This window comes from Trichogramma pretiosum, unplaced genomic scaffold (genome assembly GCF_000599845.2).
Source record: "Trichogramma pretiosum strain Unisexual culture from Peru unplaced genomic scaffold, Tpre_2.0 scaffold3, whole genome shotgun sequence".
NCBI lineage: Eukaryota > Metazoa > Arthropoda > Insecta > Hymenoptera > Trichogrammatidae > Trichogramma > Trichogramma pretiosum.
In genome coordinates, this window is record NW_019641698.1 from 1,286,795 (window position 1) to 1,311,788 (window position 24,994).

The 24,994-nt window shown below is 39.3% G+C and overlaps 1 protein-coding gene across 7 annotated transcripts in view; it reads right to left on the bottom strand.

The window, feature by feature from the left end:
- Positions 1-4,305: 4,305 nt before the first annotated feature.
- LOC106650514 (myocyte-specific enhancer factor 2) overlaps positions 4,306-24,994 on the bottom strand; it is a 54,842-nt gene continuing 34,153 nt past the window's right edge. For 2 of the 7 annotated variants that reach the window (XM_014368548.2, XM_023462479.1), the window contains exons 3-10: positions 7,305-7,797; positions 6,767-6,925; positions 6,547-6,682; positions 5,917-6,161; positions 5,633-5,832; positions 5,408-5,544; positions 4,948-5,316; positions 4,306-4,864 (exon numbers count right to left, since the gene is read on the bottom strand). In XM_014368548.2, coding sequence (XP_014224034.1) covers positions 4,955-5,316; positions 5,408-5,544; positions 5,633-5,832; positions 5,917-6,161; positions 6,547-6,682; positions 6,767-6,925; positions 7,305-7,562 — 1,497 coding nt within the window. In that variant the 5' untranslated portion in view covers positions 7,563-7,797 and the 3' untranslated portion in view covers positions 4,306-4,864; positions 4,948-4,954. Of the gene's footprint in view, positions 4,865-4,947; positions 5,317-5,407; positions 5,545-5,632; positions 5,833-5,916; positions 6,162-6,546; positions 6,683-6,766; positions 6,926-7,304; positions 7,798-12,025; positions 12,618-24,994 lie in introns of those variants that run through there. The other 5 variants (XM_014368550.2, XM_023462480.1, XM_014368554.2 and 2 more) reach the window with 5 other exon arrangements.

A 24,994-nucleotide genomic window follows, 5' to 3' on the forward strand; every position in this document is an offset into this window, starting at 1 on the left:
ACTAAGGGTATAATGGCACTATATAAAAGTTGAATTTTTTGTCTTTATCTATTTTACACGTTCGATGAAAATATAAAGAAAATCCACTCTCCTTATCCGATCTTTATATATGAATTATATTGGTACATAATTCGCCGATGAAAACGTGAAATTTAGTATCATCATATGTTTATAGAATAATTATACTTCGCGATTCAAATATCAATTTTTCTCCCACTTGAATAGTGTACTCTTTTTATTATTATTATTATTTCTATTGATCACAGGTGTATCATATGCGTATTTTTCTGTAGCTTGATTTTTCTATTTCTCAAAAATTCATCAACAGATCTTGTACTTTCGAACATTTGCACCGGGTATAAACTTGACACTTTTGTTTGTATTAAAAATTACCGTAAGGTATATTCGTTCGCAACATTCAATGAAAAATAATTTTATGCTTAACTATGTTAATTTTCATTACTCGATAAAAGGAAGAAAAAATATCTTTTTATCTCTAGATTATATATTGAAATTTATGTAAAGAAAAATATTCTTTTTCATGCGAAGTTCCGCCAATCATTTTTCAGCTTCTTTTGTGCAATAAAGTAGAAATATACATTTGCATAAGGAGGTAAATTTAATAGATGCAGTGCTTTGAACTTATGATAACATCGAGTGGTCCATAATATGTTATTTATCATACAAATATTATATCTGACTTGGACAATCTTACAGACAATAGGTTTTTTTCCCTCATGCACATTGTGGTATAATTTAATCTAATTAATCACACTTTTATGGACATAGTTTTTTTCATTTAAATAAGTTTCTACAATAAATATTTTCTGTGCCATTTTTGTCTTTGTACAAAAATTTAAAGGACTCCGGATGTGTATTTTACAAAATATAAATATCATATATACGTTGTTGATTACTCATTGTAATTTATCGGTCCCCCAACAATATATATATTTATGTGTACTTTTCATTATAAATTCAAGTTTATTTTAGGGAGATCTTCGCGAGCGAAGTTAATGAAAAAATTTTGGTATGACACTGCTAAATGATAGGAAATAATTGTCGATACGGTCCTGTTAAGATGTTCATTGAAAATTTCATGTTCACATGTTACTACTTTCAGCGTACCAAATTTTTATTTTATAAAAAAATTTTTTTGCTCGGTATAACTTTTTTTTTATAAATTTATATATTATGATTCTTATAAAGTGAATTGTTGGCTAAGAGATTGCACTTTGTGATTATCATCTTATAATTGAAAAACTTTGCAGTTACAACGTAAAATTTTCACATAAAATGTCGTGTTAATTTACATATACATCCTTATAAACATCCACGCACATAATTTTTACAATGACTAACGGCAAATATAATTTTTTTCTTGTTTTCTCGTATTTTTCTTTTTCAAAAACATATTAACAATTTGATTAAATAAAGTAGCAGATGCCAAATTTTGAGAGTTTTAAAGAAACTTAACAAATTCTATATAATATTCCTATTATAGTAGTTCCATGAATTAACGAGAACAAATGTATTGTTTTTTTAAAAGATTTTATTCCTGATTTAATTTTGCAACTGGCAGGAATAATCAGTATTAGACAAGAAATTCGTACAAAAGAACGAGAAACAATAGAATAGCATATGATACAATTACATTGACGAATCTTTTATAATCGGTACAACCGGCACTTGACTCTTGGCGCATAATTTACAATACATAAATCCCATTTACTCGTTTTCAGGCACATTGATGCATACTCACATACTGCGATAAATGAGAAGAGGGCCACAAATTGTGCCAGGCACTATTCATTTAATATACTTGTGATACTCCATTCATTTGTAGTATAAATATATGATAATATACGCATACGACTTTACACAATTTATTCGTATTTTTAGTTAAATTCTACTAATTTCAACTATTCGCTTAAAAGTGGGCTCCACAAATTTCATTTCAAGCTTTGAAGGTAAATTTTTACAAATGATTCAATCCATAAATATTGAGCTCAAATTTTGTTCAAATTTTGTTTTTTCTTCCTTTTCAAATGTGTATACGAGAACAGCACTTAAGAGGATATGTCTTACGAAATATATTCATCGTCGTTACTAGATATTACAACAATAAACAACGTCGAGGATTATTTATAAGGCATAGAATTCAAGGCTTTCAGGGAGAGTCGTTATGTGTAAAATTTCGTACAATATTTTTATTTCTTTTTATAAAATTTCAACTTTTTACCTTCATTTATCTTTGCACATACATACATCCAATATTTTTCTGAATTTATCTATTAGGTTTCGTTGCACTATCTCTCAACAATGTCTTTGCTATCAATTGGTTTTTACGTAAAAATGAATGTATGTTGATATTTATCAAGCTAGATAACGAGCAAAAAACTCAATCGAGCCTATGAATGTGAAATTGAGACTAAGAATTTTTTTTATACTTTGTTGGCAAGGTGCTACCACATATTTTGATACAGTTTCATCAGAATAGTTGAATAATTTTGTAATTTTTAAACTAATACCTAGTACGTACAAAATTGTATGCGTTTCATAACATTTTTTATAATTTACTATTTCCACGCTGTATGGTTTCAGAAATATTTTATAAATATTTTTTTTTTTAATGGTCAAGCCAATTCATGTGAAATTGAAAAATTACTGAACGTTAATTTTTCGCGAGCTTCAATTTTCTATTAAATAGCACACAGCTTGCGAAATAAACTTTCATTATTAAAATATTATCGACCTTTAAGAATTTAAATATACATTATATGTTTAAACAACAATCAAGTTACAAAATTTTCACAAATATTTTTTATTCTCCGAGCACAAAATTTTCCCATTAACGACTTTGAAACATTTCAATAAAAATATGAATGGTGACCTTTGCCAAAATATAATTCATGTATCGCGTTTTTCATGGTCTTTTTTTACAACAGTGTAAAGAAATATTATTATCCTATGTTACTTATAAATTAATAAAACTAAAATTTTTCGTCTTTTGTCATTTCACATTCAAAGTAGCTCGCAAGGATATGGTCTATGAGTAACGCAACTCATTCTATAAATATTTCATATATTTGAGTACGTAGCCGACTTGTCTCATTTCATAAGCAGGCATTTATGATTAGCTTACAAGCAAAATAAAATTATCATAGAATCAGAGCATTACAAATCTAAAATATGATGTAACATCATTCATATAATTATGAGATCCTCCGTCGTTTCTCAAAACGAAGCAACGGAGTTAGTAAAATTAGTACTCAATTCAAATTAAGTAAAATAATATCTAATTTTTGATAAAGCTCTGAATTTGATATTCATATTGATAAAAATTTTAAAATTGAGCACAATTTTTAAAAATAACGTAAACTAATTTGAAAATTAAATTAATAATGTTTCAAATACACATTCATTCCCTAAAACTGATAGTAAATAACCAACATAAATGTAAAGAGATATTTACAGATTGAAAATATAAAATCACGCATCTGCAATGATTTATTTTTTTAGTAGAAAAGAATATTAATTAGTAAGTTAAAACCATGTCCTTAAATGACTAGAGTACGTAAAAAAATCATCAACTTCGCATAGTAAATGGCAAAACACGAGCATTAATAATAATTTGTTGATTGATGAAAACATCAAAATTCAATTTTATGAATTTCATACGTACACGTATTCGTACAAGTTAGTTATCCAAAACTAAGAACGTTTGAAGACATCGAACAATGGGATAAAAAATGAGAGCACCAATGAAAACAGAGTCACATTGTGCAGTTATACAGACAACAATGATAGAAGATTATGTCACTTTCAGTAATTAATACAACATCTGCAAGTTGTAATTGTACCTATACAACATTCAAGTATATAAATTTCACATACGCAAAAGCACAAATGCACATACATACAGAAAAATCAAGAGCAAAACTTATCATTACATATTTTTGTGTCATATCAACTTATTCATAATAAAATTTTCCTAAAGTCATAAACGTTTGAATGTTGTATTCTATATAACAAGAAGCGTGAAAACCATCTTCATATTTCATAATTCAATAATTGCACTCGGACCGATTTGCGTCGTTAGAAACATTCTTTTGGTTCTATCGTTTCACATGACGACAATTTTTTTGTCTTGATAATAATTTTTTAACGCACTAATAACACTTTCTAAGTATTAACTTTTTCACGTATTTACATAAAATATATATCATATATCTTCAACGGCTCTCATCGTGTGTACGTATACATTATTCAAATTACATATTTATAAATAATTTAAATATATATCTTATATATATCTATGTATTTATATATGGATAATATTTTTATCTGCATAACTTAGATTTAAAATTTAGATAATAAGAATATCTTTTTAAGGTTTAACTTTATGGCACTCATGTCATTAGTGTCATTTTTGACCTACTCAACATTTTTCTTTCACTCCTACAAATTTCCGACGTACGAAGAGCGCGCTCACGATGTCATTTTTGCGCGCAGAATTTTTTTTTTACGATTGAGTAAACATCAATTTGAAGAAAAGTAAACAGAGGTGAGCAATTATAAACTGTCCGTCTCTAATAAAGCGTGGATAGATGCTTTGCTGCCCGTCGTTGTTTGTTCGTTCAATGCACAAAACAAGCAAAGAGATACACACTTTTTCTATCCTTAGTCTCCTGCGACCTGTAGTCGTGTTACACTTGCGATCGCACACACTGACTGTTTTACATTCATATCTGCTTGTTGTATAGATATAATGACTCGATTAGTCGCTCTTCTACCGGCGAGGCTGGTGACATTGACCGCGACAGATCTTCCTTTTTCATGCACCGAAAGTCGTTTCCTGCACCTGGAAAAATACGATGTTTTGATTATTTTCTCTCTCGGATTCGGTGAAGTACTGGAACAGTGCAACAGATGACCGGTACGCACCGGAATATTATGTCGCCCATCCTTCCGTGATCCTCTGTCTTTTGATGGTCGGACCATTGGCTTCGTATTCAGTTGGGACTGCAACGGCCGCGCGCATGTCGCTAACCACTACGCTCGCTGCTTGATGGGACGACACGACCGAGGACGGCGAGGGCAAATTCGTCGGCGTGGGCGGCATACTGCTCGGAGGGGGATTACTCGATGGCCTACTACCGGCAGCATTGGCCTGAGACGATACGAGATTTAACGTTTGTTGCTGTTGCTGCTGTTGAGGGGGCATTTGTTGCTGAGTCGAATGAACAGAATGCACGGACGACGGCGACACTTGTGGCTGCTGCGTTGATGACGGTATACCTAAATTTGAATGTCCTATAACAGGTCGAAGAGAAAATACGTTAGCTGAAGGAAAATTGAAAAAAGAAAAAAAAAAAGAAATAATAAGTGTAGCACCAGTGCCTACCTGGTAGATGCATTGGGGCCGCTGAGTTATTCGAAGCATCGCGTGGTGGGCTAATGGGTTCACTCTTGATTTTAACACCTGGCGAAGTGGACGGTGGCGGCGTGTTACTCGACACTCCCAAATGTGGAAGACTTTGGCTATTGACAAAAATTCGCAAACAATTACCAACGTCGTTCTCAAATGTTGCGTGCAATTCAATTTGAATAAAGAAAAGTTGACAATTACCCTAAGCCAGTTAATTGCGCGGTCGAATACATGGACAGGTCGTCAACGTACCTATGATGAGACCAAGACAAGTTACTCAACTCACTAGTATATTCAGTCTGGCCGTAACCGGTATAATTTGTGGGTACAGATGGCGTTTGCAACGCCACTACCGGCGTGTTTAGCGTCTGATTGTGTCCGGTCTGAAAATATTTGAGCATCTTTTAGATTTTTCCGTTGGTGTTGATCGATTGAAAAAATGAGAAAAAAGTCGTAGCCAGTCGGCTCGAAGCGGGTGCACTCACATCGTAAGAGGGATCGTCCGTGGTCATCTGTTGGCTGATCGGTGCTGGAATGACGACTCGCAAATTTCCTCGATGCGGATGATTGGCTGGCGGCAGAGGCGGCTGGGGCGAGTGCCTCGTGCCTTTCTGGGCCGCGGGTACGCCTAACGCCACGGGCGACGGACCCGGCGAGGGAGAGCCTCCCAATGGCGAGGCCGAGGCTGGATAACCATTGGTCATGTCCAGCATGTTTCCGCCGGGATAAACTGAAACATAAAAATGCACGACGTGAGCAAAATTATGTCGATGTATTTAGCAATTTTCGCATCAATTTATGTTCAAGGCACTTCAAAAACAATAAAACAGCCCACAAGCAAGGCACTTTGTTTGAAATAAACTTGGTTATACATGATAATATATACGCACTTTTTGGGTATTATTAACTCATAATTGCGAATCCAAACAGAATGTCTGCTTGGATTGCGCGATGAATGAATAAAAACTCAGTGCAGTTGTGTGTTAATAAAAGCATAACAAATTTAAAAAAAAATGATTTTGAATATGTACCTTCTTTTCTAATATCGTAGAGTAATTGTTCCGGGATATAATAATCGTTATCGCAAATGGGCAAAGGTGTCAAAGGATTTTTACCTGAATCGGTTTCTGACGACGAGGGCCTTGGTGAGATGCTAGTGTGGGCCATTTGCGGACTAGAACCAAGCATGTGCTCACCGTAGGTGTTCACAGGCACCGTAACCGGTAGCGTATAACTTGTTTGTCCCATGACCTGAACAGAATTTTACCCGTGAGTATAATTGTCAAAGATTCAGAGAAAACAAAAGAACGAAAGAGCAAAAGGATATCAACGTACCCTCGAGCCATTCTGATTATTGGCACGTATAAGAGTTTGAAAATCCTCGTCGATTTTAGCATATTTAGCCTCTGTTCTCGGTGTCAGGTTGAATTCCGGCACGTCCTGCTCCGGACTCTCGGGGGACATTGCGCCTTTATGCTCTTTCTTGTTGAGTGCCTGGAAATTGTAGCAGACAGGTTCATATGATCAGACCGCCCGAGGGCACACATATGCCTTTTACTCGCTCATTCAAACACAGGTCGCCGGTCGTTGTCAACCTTTGCGCTCCTTGATCGACGCGACGACCGCCGCCAAGCGATCGCGCCTCGAAAAAGCAGCGGCAAAAGTCGGACGAGCCGACGACGACAATTCACACGCCATGCAGAAAATCATCATGCATACACACAAACACGCGCAATGTGCAAAAGCCCGTCCGAATAAATATATATAAAAAAAGTAAATAAAAAATAATCCAAACGTCAATAAGACAAGGGAAAAAAAGGAAAAAAATGCATATTTTAAATGAGAATGTGAAAAGAACTTAGGCTGCGCTCACCTCAATGATGTTTTTATTGGTGAGCGACTCGTGGGGCTCGTTGTATTCTGTGTACTTGAGCAGGACCTTGTCCATGTCCGTGCTCGCGTACTGGTAGAGCTTGTTGCTCGAGCTGAAAATGATGAGGGCGATCTCGCAGTCGCACAGCACCGACAGCTCGTACGCCTTCTTCATGACGCCGAATTTCCTCTTGTTGAACGTCACCTGGCGGTTGCGCTCGTCGGTGATGCGCGAAATCTGAATCTTTTTACGACCCATTCTTGCTTCTTTAGGAGCCACTTGTGCTTTCCTCGAGTTTGGCGGATCTATGGTGAATCGTTGCTAGACAACGTGCTCGAACTGCCCAATCGTTTCACCTTTGGCTCCACTTCTATTTTTTTTGCTTTTCAACTTATGGTGTCGTTAAAGAGTCGATTCAACACTGATCATCGATCGTCGCGCAATCGTCGCACAATCGATCAACACTGATGTACCAATGGAATGTTGCTTTTATCTGTAACACAGAGTACAACTAATTAGTTATCTCACGTCAATTTTCGTCATTTTATTGTTTTTATTTTCCATCTATTATATTAAGTTTAGATCAGTAGCATACGAATAATTTGAATGATCGCTAAACTGGATTTTTAATGAAGTGTACTTCCCCTATCGTATGAATAGTAATATACATACAAGTGATGTACAAAGTAAGGCACATAATGCATTAATTATGTACATCGTAGAGTACGCATAAGGAAAGAATATACCACTACAATTGTCCACCATTACAAAAATTTAAAAATTAACAGTAATAATATACGACAATTCTCATTCGTTTGTTCAACATTTTCTTCAGCTTGACTACTATCATATTAAGTGTGTCAAGCGTTCAACAGATAACTGCCCCATTAAAATTTAAACGACTTGATGTTATGTACGAGCCTTTTTTTGTAAGTATTTACTATTTATATAATAATCATGAATTTATGATCACTGTTTGGGTACATGGCATGGTTTGATGTAGTGTTATGCTTCTGCATCACGCGCAAGAAACTGATGTAACTATCAAAATTTTTAGCGTAGTTTGAAAATCATATTTCATGGATTATTATGATTAAAATTGATGTAGACTTATGTTCTGATGGAAATCAATCAAACAAAAATAAGATGAATAAACTTATTGGATGTTGGACTCTACCGATTTTATTGAAAAAGAGGAAAAAAGTTTAACGAACTTTTATATATTTACCTATATGTTTTTCTAGAAGTCAAGGTTATGCGATTTTATTCTGGGGTGCATACTAATGCATTATCCTTCTTTAAAAAAAACTTTTTATGAGAAAAATTCTTATATTATATGATGATTTCAACGTTAGCTTCGTTTATGCATTATTTATTTATATTTATTATTTAAATTAATAAATAAAATATCATTGCGTTTCGTAGGCAAATTCGTATTTTAATTTCTTTGTTTATAAACAATACTAATGAATTAGTTAGAGTGTATTCAAAATAGTATGACATTTTTGACAGCCAAAATTATAGCTTTGAGAAGTGTCAAGTGGAAATCTAATTTAAATATCATTTATTGGAAATACACTTTGAAAAACGGAAAAAAGATTTCGCGATCGTGATTTTGGTAGTGAATATCGATTACATCTCTAAAATCGCTTACGTCAAGAATACAGGTCAGATTTTGCCATGCCGCAAAAACACGCAATAAAACATAGTTGGTCAATAATAATTGGATTTCAATGTTACATACTATTTACGAATTCAAAAGTACCTCTAGAAATTTTATGCAGCGAAATAAGTTGCATAACGTTCATTAAAGCCTTAAATTTAATGCAGATTCAGATTGTTAAATTGAAGTAACCTATATTCAATTTTATTTGAGATTCTTTTACATAAAATCTTAGTTGAAAATGAATGTATCAGTACTGGTTTATTCTGTAACACAAATTGTTAAAATGCTGATGAACAAAAAATATTTTATTCTATACTCAAATGTAAGAATTTAAAAGGAAATTGTGTGATTGTGTTATTGCTCAAAAAAAGTATAAATTCAATTATGATTAAGCCGGCCTCTTCCGCTAGATGGCTAGAACCTTGATCTGTAAATCTGCAAGCGACAAAGTGAAAATAATCGTATATAATTCAAAGCTAAGTTTTTCATTAGACAACATTTTTAAACGATTATTCATTAATGCAGTTTGTTTTACCGAAAATTGCCGTAATATTGATGAAAGTAATTTAAATTTGCATTTCGATACGAAGCAAAAATCACAAGTACGCGAGAGCTACGGATTGCGAATATGAGAAAATCCAATGAAATTCATAAGAAATCAAGTATGCACGCGCGTGCACAATTGTATAAATCCACACGCACTGCAGGCGCACTGATACATGCATGTATTCCAGGATGTTCATTTGCAAATGCGAAGGGCACGCACGTGTGCGCGATACAGTGCAGTAGTACAATCGCTCACGGGACTGCGTTCTCCCAGCTGCTCGAGAGATACAGATCGAGTATAAATTTTCACTTTGATTTTTTAAAAACAGTAAGAAAAATAAGATTCTCTCGAACGGAAACACTTAATTTTTCCATTAAATTTCTAAGCACTCGCTTCGCGTAAAAATCACGACTATACATCCGGAAGAAACACATCACCAGTACGTTTATGAATTAATCTACGCATCAATTTAACTCGTGTATATCCGTGCGTATCAGTGGAAAAAAAGAAGAAAATAGAAGTAAAAGTAAAATAGTTACACGAGGGTTGATGCAGTGGATGGATATACACATACATCGCAATCATAAAACTTTAAACATACGTAAACGGCTGGTATGTGCAGATAATAATGCAGGGTGAGGTCAGCGACCAGTGAGCAAGATAGAGATAGAGATAGAGAGAAAAAAAGCAATTCAACAATTGCAAAGGTGCTGTGCGCGTTTGCGAGCGAGCCACGTGTACTTCAATGTATTGATGTATTGCCTCGCATCTTTACACAGTTCATCTGTCTCTGCATGTGTATACGGATTGTGATGCGCGTGTATAACGTCCTTACGTGCTATAAGCACGTCTAAAAGTTACCAAGTATAATTATGCACGTTGTACCGTTGCGAATTGTATATGAAGAAAAAAAAACTACTTTTATACGAGCCCAAGCTCGTTGTTGCAGTTAAATGTGCTCTACATATACGCAGCCGCGAGGCTTTAAATTAATTCACACGTGAATAGAGTCCGGCGCAATGGAGTACGTGGAATATAAGCTGACTCGGTAAATGGCCTGTGCAGCGGAGCGCTGCAGATAGAAATTCGTCGGTTTTTATAGATTAGACTAACGAGCGATGCACATGGGACCCCCAGCCGCTGCACGATTTTTTTTCACTCGTTTTGGTCCGTCTTTCCTCGTTTATACGGCCGATACGTATGCAGAGGGGTATAAGCGAGGCAATCGCGCGCATCGAGCACCCTGTTGCATTTGGCGCTGGGCTTTGCTTTCTTCGGGTCTGCGCCGAGCGCACACACACACACACACACACACTTACATACATGCATACGCACACACAAACACATGCACATACATACATGTATATATGAAAGGCTAGGCTCAACATCAAAGGCAAAACGGTAAAATGGTTCAATGTACGATCGAGCGGACACACAGCGTATGTATATCGGAGGCAGCACTCCTATAACCATATACGCCTATGTAGATGTACGTACGGACGCGGCGAGAGCTTAATGCCTACACGTAACTAATACACTTACGTATTTGTTGTATATGGGTGTACGCGCGCAAGCTCCCGACTACTACCTAGAGGTGCAAGCTGTAAGCATCATCTCACGTGTCGCTGCACATCCCACACACGTAGAGCTCTACGGAACACGTAAAAAACTCGCTGCGCAAACCTCTAGGTTTTTTTTTCATTTATTTATTATTATTATTTTTTTTTTTTTTTTGTATTGGGTATACATAGAGGGTTGGAGCTACTTTGCATGCTCTCGGAGAATGAGCAACGTTGAGAAAAAAAAGAGATAAGGAGCGAGAAGAAGATTTGCTTTTCATTTAGATATGTATCGACGGAAGAAACTGTTGCGCGTTTAAATCATCGCGCACTCGCTTAACATCTCATGCATCGGCAATTTTTTTTTCGCCTCTTCTCGTGCGCAGCTTATATAGAGGTACCTACAATCGTCGAATGGGATAGCACCAACACTCGCAAAGTATAAAGCTGAAAGAGAGAGAGAGAGAAAGAAAAAAAAGAATGAGATGATTCCTCTGGGAGCACGAGGTCACGCGCCAGAAAGCTTTCTGGACCGTAGCCAAGTGTCGCGCGACGAGCTGCCGATGCTGCGACTGCGACTGGCTGCTGTTGCTGCTGTTGAGAGCGACTCTCGCTTAAACTTTGCACCGAGCGAGAGAGAAAGCGAAGGAAGCGAGCAACATACGCGCAAGCAAGGCAGCTCGCAAATTTTGCACAACTAGAGCCTCGCGCATTTTGGCGTCCAATGGTCTCGCTGTACTGCTCGCGCCGGAAACTCCCCATATACTCGAAAGGAATCGAGCCAAAAATCGCGGCCCGGCTCTCTCGTCTCTCTCGTCTTTATATTCAATTACCTCAACCCGAAGCGAAATAATATATCTGTTTTTTTTGCGTCTGCGAGCGCGCGCACGCGACTCATTCCCGCTATTATTTGTACGTATTATGCGCTTAATAACAGCCAACAACTCACCGGCAATCTTTCGTTAGCGTTTCAACTTTTGCCTAATTCAAAAACGCTCCTCGACAAGATCTTCTTTTTTTCATTCTAGATCTTGCCTGTCTTTGTCCGCGTCCCTTCGTCGTTTTTCCGTTTTTCTCGTTTGCAAGTTTGCCAGTCGAAAGTTTCCCTTCGACGCGACGTCAGTTTGGCGCAGAAAAAGCTCCGATGATCTTTGGTAACGTTGAGGTCTAAGAAACACACTGCACGCTAGCCGGCACTTGGTAATTCGATTCAACTTGTATATTTCGATACAAAACTACGCGAACTTTAAAACTTTCTTTTTATTTTTTGGCTACTAAAAACTCTTTGGCACCGATAACCTTCTTCCTTCTCTACTCGTTAAAAAAAAAATGCAGAGCTTGTGGAATCGCAACTTTTTTGTCGTCACTAATTTTACGCGCACAAAATCCAATTGTAAAAAAGTCTCATGCTGTGCACGCGCTTTCGAGCGTACATTTACACTGTGCGTACGAGCTATATACGTGCACGAGCAAATCACAGCTTTGGAGAAGCAGCAGCAGCAGTAGCCGAGAGTACTCTCAGCACACCCAGCCTGCTCTCATTGAAGCGAGATATGAGAATAAGGAGCTGTTGCGCTTGCTTGATACAGAGTCGGCTGTTCTCTCCTCTCTCTCTCTCTCTCTCTCGCTCTGGCGCGCGTCTCTTTCTCCAACGCGATACAGTCGCAGCTGCAAAAGTGAGATAGCTTTAGCGACGAAAAGCTCGACGCATGCGCCGCGCCGACTCGTAGCAGACGAGAAAGTAGAAAAACGTATACGTATGTCGTCTATGCGCGCGAGGCAAAAAGTTGACACATACACACACACACACACACACACACACACACACACACAGGCGAGCGCGCGCGAAACACACGTATACGCGTCGGAGAATCGGCAAGAGAGCGAGAGCGAAAGAGAGAGAGAAAGCGAGATCCAAAGTTCGTACTGATTGGCTGCCTTGTTTGCACTGACGTCAAAACTCCGCGATGCACTGGCGGTATATCTATACGAGAGCTCTCTCGCGCCGCGCGCACGCCACCTCCCCAGTCCCCCATCCGTATACCTATACGCGACTGCATGCATGTGTATGAGTAGAAAAAACTCGCAAGCTCGTGTGCACGTCGCTGTGTGTGTGTGTGTGTGCGCCAACGCAACGAGCTATGGCAAGTTACGTGGAGAGGGAAAGGGTAAAATGAGAGGGCAGCTTTGCCCATACGTGCACGAGTACAATATATGCGTCTCTTGGTGCATGTGTTGTCTGTATGCGTCTGTATGCATGCTATACGTGCACACGAGCTTTGAAGCTCCGATGCAAATACGCAAAAGCTGCGATTTTCGCACAACCATGTCGATTAATACTTGCTGTTTTTTTTTTATTTTAACAAAGTTATGCACGAAGCATGAACAGACTCGAGAGAAAGAGATTAGTTTTCGTTGTCGCTTATACGTATTGATCGATCGATTCATGTTTGACATTATCAATGAAGACGGAACCTGTCGACTGCCAAAGCTTTTCGATACTTTTATCTGTGCGATTCGTCGTTTTGCGAGCCTATTTCAGCTATTGATGTATGGAGTACCGCGTCCTATAATCCATTCAAAAGACTTTCGTTTCTGCCTTTGAACCGAATTGCAGTCAGAGATGCGAATTGAAAATACATTTGCAGCGTAGATTGGAAAAATTATCCCGAATATTTTGAAAACTAACTATAACATTCGACAAAATTTGTTTTGTATCGAGTGAAAATTAATTGCCGATAAAAAACAAACAATTTATCACGTCAAGCGAAGACAAACATGGGCGTACCGCTGCTGCTTTCGAGCAATTTTTTGTCACTCCGCGCAACACCGTACTGCACATTGCAAAACAAAATTGGCCAGCAGCATGTGAAACGATTTTGCACGAACCTTTTTCAGGTTTTTTTTGTCCCTCTCTCCCTCTCTTTCTTTCTTGGCTTTTACGTGTATATATTATGTCTCTCTCGCTCTACAGCGTTATGTATCCTGCATGGGATAGTTTGTAATTTGTATCCTCGCTGCGTTGCACGGCTATACACGAAGCATGGGGCCATGTGCGTGGCTCCTTCCCTGCTTTGAATCTGCTCTTGGGAGGTAGTTTGCTACGGACTCTCACACAGGCGCACTCGCACGGCTTGCATGAATTCGAAACGCATAAAATGAGAAATCTAGCATGTTAGTCAGCTGGAGACTTAAGATGAACGCGTATACCAACGACATCCCCAGTTCCTTTTTCTGTCAAATTTACAAGTAATGACTTTCAATCTTTACTTTATGAGTATGTTAACGGAAAATCAATTAATTTTCATTGAATTCGTGTTGATGTCGATTCGATGGTACATCAAAGATATGAACCAATATCGAATTAACAGATTACACGCAATCTGAATTTTCAAATATCTTCACTCCGTGCCATTGACTTTTTCAATTGTAATACTTTTATCGCAAAATATTGCATTTATTTTTAGACTGTTAATTATTCATCTTGATGTCTTTATTACATCATGAGGGAATGAAAAAGTAACTCGAATAAATATTAACTACAATTGTCTGTGGCTCATAATTTGTCCAATTACTTTTACATTGTATAAAAAGTAAATACTGCTAATTTTTCTTCAATTTATAATTTGAATTGAATCTCTAAACAGCAGAGTAAAAGTCGTATAAAAATTTTAAACATCATTCAATTGACAATTCGACAATTCTACACAGAGTTAGTTAAATGGATTTTCTATTTAATGTATTAGTTTTATTAACATGTCTACGAAACACGCTCGATGTGGTGTCAGTGCAAGAATACTATAGTGCAACTTTTATTATTTACAACACCTGACAAGTTTTTTCATCAGGTGAGTATTTTTAGCTCATACAATTTTTAAAATCTTGAAGTACAGTTAATTTATTTCATTATTCAATGGTCATAATTGAAAAACTACTCATTATGTTCGATTTTTACAATGATTTCGATTTCTAAAAATAACATGCTCTTCTCACTCTCAAAAAAGCAAATATTTTATATGATAGTCAATTTAAAAAAAAATCTTTATTCAATGAAAAATTTGTATCGAATATTCTATATTAACCAGGAATGCGAAACACGGATTCTCAAAGTGCATACTATGTTTAATATGGGTCTAGCTTTGGACGACATGAAATAGGCATTTATTATTCAAGCACAAAGTAACATACAACAAGTAGAATGGAAATGCATCTGTCATTCATCTATTAACATAATGGAATTCAAAATGCGACGTGTGTAAGGGCGCATATTTGCGAGCGAAAACAAGAAAATTAATTTATGTACAATCAGTGTAACGCAAAATTACAGATGAATAAGTCCGAAGAATGTTATATTGAAAATCAAGTGATTCCTCATCGATTCACCGATATCAGTTTACGACTAAATCAATTGCATTTTTGCACGGTAAAATTTATTAATTACAAAACTCAATGATGACGTTGTTTATCTTGTAAATGAAACAATTTTCAAAGTTTGATTGTAATACTACAAATAACGAATTTCAAGAAATTTAAAGTATCTTATTTTTTAATTTCGTACTAATGCTTACAAAATAATAAATGAATCTCCTCATATTTCTCTCACCGACTCGAAGACGTCGAAGAATAAGTTTTATATTTATAAATCAACCCAGATATCCAAATGAGTTTTGTCGAATTCGTGTAGAGTGATCAATATATTAATTTCCTTATCCTTAACAAAGAGCTAGGAATATCCTACCTGAAACAATTATCAGCTGCCGAAGAGATTTTTACCTTCATTAAATATTCACTCAATTGGATTCATTTTAAATGGATTTAAAAATTCTTATCATACTCGTACGAACTTGAAGCGGAATGAGAGCTTTGTTTAAAAAAACTGACTTTTTACAATAGCGATTCTGAGAGAATAAAAAAACATACTTTAAGCGAGAGGTCATTGCCTATCTTTCGCTGGCGAGCTTGATACGGACTCTCGGTAGCGGGGAACGAGCGGAAAAAGCGAGCTATTGCTTGGACAGTTGGAGCTTTCATAATTATTGGAAAACATTTCACACGACCTATTATACACTTATGCGAACTTTTTTTCTCTTTCTCACACTCGCGTTCACGCGCGAGAGTTGGAAGCGTCGGGTAAAAAAATTTCATCCCAGTGATTGACGGACGTAATGTACATATGAAAGCTCGTATACGCTCGTCATTTGGATCCAAATTTTTTTCTCTGTCTCTCTCGTGGAAGCTTATAAAGCAATGGTATTTTATCGAGCTTGGAGCGCAACATAAATTTTTTCCTTTTCCTCGAGCGATGCTTATTTAGAATGCAAATAAAAATTAACCCCTCGGAGGGATAAGCTCCTTTAAGAAGCTCTAGCTTATATATAAAAAGCTGGCTCGCATCGCGAAGCATGAACGCATCATCGGCAAAGCCAATACCGTCGAGGAAGAAGAAGAAGAAGAAAAATAAAAATCGACTCGCAATATCCTCGAAGAAATCTTCAGCAGCTTCTTTTGCCGAGCGTCACAAGGGTCGAGTCCTCTTATCTCGCTCGCTCACCTATACTTATGCACGAAGGTGTACACAGAGCGAGGCGCGCGCGCGCGCGGGAGAGAGTACTGGCTTAATGTGCATATAGCTCCAGTTGCTCGTCGGTGCGCAAGGTTGATTTTACACACAAACACACACACACCAACACACACCTGCGAGGAGTGAGTGCGGAAAAAAGAATCAACGACACGAGCAAACGACTACTACATTCGCTTGCGCGAATACACCGACAGACTCGACAGTATAACGTGCAGGTTGGATATTATGATGCACTACATCATCGCATAGTACGTAGCGATCATTTCCACACGCACGACTATGAGCGAGTTAGTGTGTGTGCACAACGACGCCGAGACGATGAAAGCGAGCTTTTCTACCGTACGCGGCGCCCGACGATCACAGGGTCAAGCGTCTTTTTCTCGCTTCTCGCATTACTCGACGCTCTCGGAGAAGATGTGCGTCTTTAAGGAGGAAAAGAAGAAGAAGAAAAAAAATGGCTTTTGTGTCGTGTGTAGTTACGCGTATGGTATAAAAGAGGAGGCTTTGATGTTCTTTTCCACATGCGTATATATGTGTATGCCTCTCGTGAGTATCATAATGCGCGCATGCAATATGTAGGTAAATGAATAAGAGAACGAGTGGCGAGAGCCCGTGCAATATTGCCCGCTGCAGCGCAGAGGCGATTGGAAAAAAAAATAAGCGCCTCGACCGAACTCGTGCAAAAATAATCGCATCGCATAAATCTAATTATCTTATACTAACTAACTATGGTTTTTTTCTCCTCTCCAGCGATGTATGTATATATTTTTTCTAAAATAATAATTTTCTCGCATGCAGTCGTTTTTGCGTTATATACGCCGCGCGAACCAAGTAGTAAGGCAAATGGCGTGCGCGATATCGATTATAGCTTGTATATCAGCTCTCTGTCTCTGTCTCTCGCCCTCCGTCTCTCTCTCTCTCTCTCTCTCTCTCTCCATTTTCACTTGTTATCTATGCATGCGCGCGTAGGTATAAAGACAAGCTCGGAGATATTAAATATTTGATTGGCTGGATAAAGGTCCATCTTCATTAGTAACCTTCACGTGTCTCTGTTATTCGCTCCAAATGGCAATATATAGGTATACATCTGCGTGTGGGTGAGAGAGAGTTGGGCTGTGTGTGTGTACACAGGTCTGCTGCGCAGCACACATAGCTCGCAAGCTCTCCGGGCTGCTGCCATGCACCAACGACGAAAATCGAGTGCCTCGGTAAAACAAATACGTATACATGTGCAGCGCGCAACGAAGGCTCACACCGGCTCCTCGGTCGATTGAAACAAAAATAGCTGATCTCTCGCTCTCCTGCTCTCTCGTGCGCGCTGCACATTCACACTCGGTCGTGCAGCAGCAGCAGCACAGCAGCATCGCCGAGAGTGACGTACATGCACTCGTTCGCGCGCGAGCTGTATTTCACACACACACACACATACACACACACACACAGACATATATTCGCGTCACTATTTTCGAAGTATATACATATTATATTATATACGACGCTCGCTCCATGCACAGGTCTGTGAGTGACGCGTACAGCAGCAGCAGCAGCAGAGACGAAGAGAGGGACTGAATTGCGAAGCGAGAAATGGCAAATGCATTTTAACTCGCTTTTCTCTCCTGTCTTATCTTCGCTGGCTCCGATGTCAATTTTCAACAATTAGTAATACTGCAAATGCACGTGTATACGGACGAGAGAGCGACAATTTCGCGATTTTCCATATAATCCCTGAGCGAGATATCATTTCCATACAGAGTATTATGCCTTTCGTTAGTCTCTGCTTCTACCTCTTTCGTGGTAGGCTTTACACCACCCAATGTGGATGTCTTAATTGAGTATCCAATTTTTCGAAACCGATTATGAACATTCAATGTGGACTTTTTATCTAGTATACAAACTTGACATTCAAGAATTTATAAAGCGAGCTTTCGGCTGTTGAAAAATCAATGTTGATGATAAATCTACAAATGTGTTATAAGCCCAAATCGAGGGAATTCAATTTCTGATCTAGGTTTTAAATTTTCTTGCCTTTATGGCCACCATAATTTGCTAATACAGTGTTCATCTTGTTTCTGAGACACGCACTTTCCCTAAGAAAAATGTCTGTCAAATGAACCATAATTCGTTTATCAATCTTCTTAAGCTCTCGTGTATCCGGTCTCTCGACCTAGCCTTTACGGTCTCCATATATTCACGAGTAAAAGTCAACTGAAATGAAATTTAAGAGATTTTGGTAGGCATAAAAAAAATATTGTTTCTGTGTCTATATCGCCTACAAAAAGGGGATGTGCCTAATGCCGGTGATCTAATGTACGTCCGTACATGTAGCTGCGTGGGTATGGGAGCCACGACATGCAGCAAGTAGGATATCATTGAATCGTACGATTCAAGTGTTTAAATGAAATTCTAGTATCGTTAGGATCGACATCGCGCTTCAAAGAAATTCAAACTACCGACACTCGACTATGCACAATGCTGCTGAGATTTAATCCGAATATCCCTATGCAAGTACGATTGCAATAAACTAACGAAATTATTCAAGATTTTTTTTCTCAAAAAAAAAATTATTCCTCAAACTTAAAGTCACATCGCAAGCATTCACCGAGTCTCTCGCGCGAGAAAAGAAAACATCGAAATTTCGGAATATTTTAAATATCAACAAAAATTGCGGCTACAATATCATCAACGCCGGCCAACGACGTATATATTACCACCCGCGCACGTGTGCCTATAGAGTAAGCCCGGCTACATGCGTTAAGTACACACATGTATGTAGTACGCACGAAGGCATGGTAAAAGGCAGCCAACCCTTTTTATTCCTCTCTCTCCCTTTTTTTTTCTCTTCGCGACGCTGGCGCATTTTTCCAGATGCACAGCACATTTTTTGTAACTCTCCTTCTCTCATGTGCGTGCTTAATTTTTTTTCTCTCTCCCTCCATCGTAAAACTTTCATAACCAAATGGTGCGAGATTTGAAAAGGATCGAGAACGGCGCGAATGTTCGACCATAGTTTGGATCTTGTTCGAGTATTCAGTTGCAGCTGAGAATTGATCGTCTATGCTTTGATTTCTTTCGTATCACCTTGTGCAGTCGTCAACTTGCCCCGTTCGAGAGCAAAGGAGCACTCAACGAAAAGCAGTGCATCTCGGCTGCCGGATATCCGTTAAAATTGAAGAAGAAAAAAAGGCTCGTGCATACGCATCTTTGCCTGTGTGTAAGTCGATTCTCGTCGTTGGAGACGAGTCGTCGAGGGAAGCAACAAAAAAAAAAAAAATACACGAGCGGGATGACTCTCGCACGCTGAGCTCTCTCGGCTCGTTCTCTCCACGGCTTGCGACGTATAAATCGTGTGAGGGATATACACTCGATGTGTCGCGCAGAAAAGACACTGCAGCGATCCAGTGAGAGACAGTCCAAGTCGGCGTTATGGTTCAAAAAACATAACTTGGTATACACGCAGGCATGGGGTATAAAAATTCAAGAAGCGAGAAACATATTGCGCCCGAAGTTCGATGAACCTTTGCGGTCTTCTGCGCGCATTGTGGAGGGAAGCACGGCACTTCGCGCGGCGCGAGGTTTTGCCTCGAGCCGTAATATCTATTTATTATTTTTTCTTTGCCGATTGACAATTGAACTTTCGGAGGTGTAGGTCGTAGGTCCCCACCGACTCCGCCGCGGTGATATATAGTTACGGATTTTTCGGCTTAAGTCGATGGCATCCGGGGTCTTAGGCATCGAGCTGCTATACGATACCCTACGTGGCTACAAATTACAAACGTGGCCATTTTTTTTCACCAACATCACGTCTTTGCAGCGATAAATTTTAGCTACTTGTCATATCAGTATCACGTTTGGCTTTTTTATTCAAGGTAATAAGCACACTTGCATTCAAGTACAGTCCTGCCTCGCCCACCCGCTTGCACACGCGTGCCTCTTGATTTTTCTACCCTATAACATCTTAATGATTATCACTTAATCGACATTAAAAACTGAGTGTTCGCAGCAGTATTTAAACTCTTTACTGCTCTATCGTCAAAGAGACAAATGTGAAATGTCGCCTCGATAGTAAAAAGCATCTACCGTAGCCATTCGAAATCCATTTCCCATTTACATTATAAATTTCAGTGAAAGAAGCGCGGCTAAAACCCATAAACTTGACAAGTTTACAAAAAGCGAGTCTTTTTCTCGAGAAATGTACGGTCTTATATGCGCGGGTGTGTGTATGTGTGTATGTGTGCTGGATTTTTTTCCAACGCGATGATGAGATTTCGGTGTCAGAGGATTAATGAATATTCGTCAACGGCAGAAAATTACGTTCGCCCGGCTCGCGCGCTGCAAGGAAAAGCTTAAAAATAGAATTTTGCCAGTGTTGCCCGAGTCTCGCGCGCGCGCGCATTAAATTCGAGAAAAGTTTAATAATGAGAAATACGATCTTGCAGTCCACACCGAGCAATAATATAATATAATGTATTTTTTCTCTCTCGCTCGGTCGCTTATATTCCGCTCGTGGCGCTTGGCGTATTTCACGTCCGCTTAACTTTATTACCCTGGATCGCGGAATGCACATTTTTATAATAAATCTTCGATCTGGAAAAAAACAAATTTTACAAATTAAAAGCTTATTCCTTAACCCCTGTGTTTCTGATGTGCTTGTAGATTCAACGGAGATCTTGGCGCACGCATCACTCTGACCTTTTCTACGAAAGAGAAACGCAGATAGAGAGAGAGGGGAGGGAAAAAAATCAGGAACTTAAGCAGGCCAGTTCGCGTCGCATAGAATAATAAAATTTGTTAAATAATAGCAAACAGGATCGATAAGCCGCCCACGCGCGCGATTGATATTTATTTCGTTTTAAAGCTCGCCCGCCACTGTTATTACAGATGCTCGCGTTTTACGTTTATGTGACGGAATGTTTGGTTAACCCACGAAGTCGGAATTTTTCTCTCACGTTGTAGGCAAAGTACACGATATGTACATTGACCTGCGCCTGTGCAAGCGCGCGCGAAGACAAAAATCACCGATCGAACTTTATTAGATCAAAATTGAAAAATTGGCGAAGCCCTGAGAGGCACGTACGATGCAAAGTATTTGCGAAAAAAAAGCTTGCCCCTCGCGTTCGTCGCGCCTAATGAAATAATTTGTGCGTCGCCGCTGCCGAGCGCAATTTGGTCGTCGTCGTCGGTCGACGGCGGCTGCGGCGACGACAACGACGACGTTGTGAAAACGAAGGTATATAGCGGTATGCATGTATCCGGTATATACACACAGGCGCACGCACGCGCGCGCATAGATATTCACCAAAAATAAACGGTGATGTGGCGTTAATGTTGTTTTGCGTATACATTCGCACACACGTACACAAAACGCAGACGCACACACGAGTTCGCGGCGAGTAAGTGTACGAAACGTCGCGGTCGTCGTCGTCGTCGTCGCCGCCATCGTCTTCGTCAACGACGAGCCAGCAGCAGCATCAGCAGCAGCAGAGCACGTAGGAGAAAAATTCGAAAAACAACGAGTCTTTATAAGGGATGCCGTTGGCAAAGTTTCAAGTCTCGGAGCTGCGCTACTTCGCCTCGGCTACAAACACACACACACACATACACACGCACGAAATTCTGCGATGGTATAAGCGAGAATTATGATGCCACTGCGTGTGTATGCACATAAGTCGTAACGTTCGAGCTTCGGAGTTTATATTGCTCTCTTGCACAGCAGCCACAGCGTATCAGCAGCAGCAGAGACAGCAATGTAGATCTTGGAAAAAAAATCCGAATAAACGAGAAAACATTTGTAAACAAAGGCACCAGCTCCGAACTTGCTTGAAAAAATATATGACTCTCGCGTAATATTGGGGAATTTCCAATGTTTTGCGAAAATGACTCGCGTGTATTCGTGTGTATCTCGCACGAGCAAATATTCAAATAATTTTGCGCCACACGACTTTTGATAATGACAAATAGACAAATTTTTCAGGCGAAACGAGATATATAACGAGAAGCTAATGTATACAGCGTAAGCCAACACCAATTGATGATGCGCGCGCCCGCCAAGACCGGCATTGGATATATCGTATGTCATTATGAGCCCGAGGCGATGATAGTCCATCATAATAGGATAGGCTTGCAGCAGTACTCAATTGAATCTAAACGCCACCACAATTCGCCCGCGCGATCGCGTCCACTCGGCACTCTACCGACCGCAGAGAGCTTGATAAGAGCTTAATATTTCATGCGACGAGCTTCAATGACGATGCAACGAGCAAGAGTACAACGGCGAGCGTCGCTTTTTTGTCAAGCTCTCAGCTGTCAAAGAGCAAATTACATGCAAATCGCGAATCAAATTTAATTAAGAAAATTCAACGGGCGATCGTACGAAGACGCGCAATTAAAAGTATATATGTGTGTTCTCCTACGTTATAGTGAGCGCGAATCGTTAAATAACGAATGGAATATCGTCGCTGCTGCGGGTATCTACGTACACATAAAAGGGTCTGCGCGTCGCTCGTCTCGCAGCATAATGACTCTTCGGCTCGACTCGAGCGGAGGTACACAATGTATAATGCACGTAATGTTCTAATGCCTCTGCGGCTGGCCGAAGACGATTAGAGGCACGTTGGAGCGAGTCGAGCTTTCCGCTCCGCTGCCTCGCAGGTTTCGCGACTTGTGTACGCGCGTCGAGATTTATTATCGTTCCGATTTTCGTAAAATATACAAATCAACGCGCAACATCCGGACTTTTCCTCGTCACTCAGCTACAAGACACACACACGCACGGCTATATCATTTATTGTATCAACAAATAATTAATTTTGCGCGCTATTTTTATACGTTTCCCTCCAAAAAATTTAGCGCGTGACTCCCGAAAATCGTACGATTCGACACGTGCATATCGATGCTCTACGTTGGTCATCTTATTAAAGGTCATATTACGTCTTCGAGTGGGTTTTAAAAGGACAGGACGCGCATATGGCATCATTTTCATAAAAAAGTTACGTCGGCACTTGATGCTTAGGCTTTGATTTTCTTGAGATTCGTCTGTTAAACAGTTGGATAATTAAGGTACGTTACTCAAGTGTGTGGTTTTCTAATGCTTCTCACGAAAAAAAAATTAAAGTGGTTTAACCGTTGGAAATAATACGTACGTTAAATAAAATTTTCAACGTTAAAAAATTTCTTCTTCTGCGTGAATCAAGATACGTGATACAAAATACGATGCATTACGGACATATACAGCAGATGTCCGTACACTTGTCAAAATTTTGATTAATTAACTTCTGCATATGATTGACATATGATCAAAGAGTGCAATGATATTTCTCTATTACGAGGCGCGAAACAAGCTTCGGCAAACGAGAAGTGGCGCGAAACGAAACTGTCGGACGTGGGTGTCAGAATGAGGAAGTGATCATCTGTATCAGGTGTAAAAGATCTACTTCGAGAACCGTGTATACGTATTTATGTTAATGTAGGCAGCATCGACGTCCCCCACGCGCGCGTGTATATTTACTCGTGCGCACGTGCTTCGCTCACACAGACTACAGCACGCATAGACACACACACACACACGAACTCGCAAACGCACTGACAGAGTCTCAAATCAAAATCAACAAGTGTTTATAAGAGATAGAATTCAGTAGCGTTGGGAGCGTTGGCGTAAGCGGACGGCATTATAAAGCGTCCTCTTATACTCTATAACTACGACGAGCTGCTTCTGCTGCTGCTCGGGGCTCGTATTACACGTGTGAGCACCACGAGCAAGGGGGACGAGTAGAGTTTCCCCAAAATTCAACAGGCGGTCAACCCTGTCTTCTGACTCTCTCTCTCTCTCTTTCTCTCTTTATACACAGACTTGGCACGCGTGGCACCCGTATAAACGGGACACCTGTGGCACGTGTCTCCCTGTACACTTTATATTACGTTCTATCTCTCTCTCTCTCACTTGATATATAAATATCAAAATATCGGGCGTTAGGCCGAGCCAAGTCGCTCTACGATACAGGTGTATATACAAAATAATGCGATGAAAGCAGCCGATGCGCGGCTTTTCTGATTCGCGTGAACATTAACAAACAGCTCGTGCGTTAAGCGTCGTTGGTGATCTGGGTGTGTACACACGCGCGCGCTGCATGAGAGAGAGAGAGAATCAACCAGTGGTCCCTCTCTCTTGTCTATAAGCGTAATAGCCTTTGCACATATTTATAACGTATACCTCTCGCACTTCTTGGGGCATATATAGCCCGCTCAATTTTAGTCACTCTCTTTCTCTCTCTCGCTCTCTCGGTTAGCTATTATAAGTATTAACAAACAGCGAGTGCGAAAAGATACCAAAAATAATTTGCC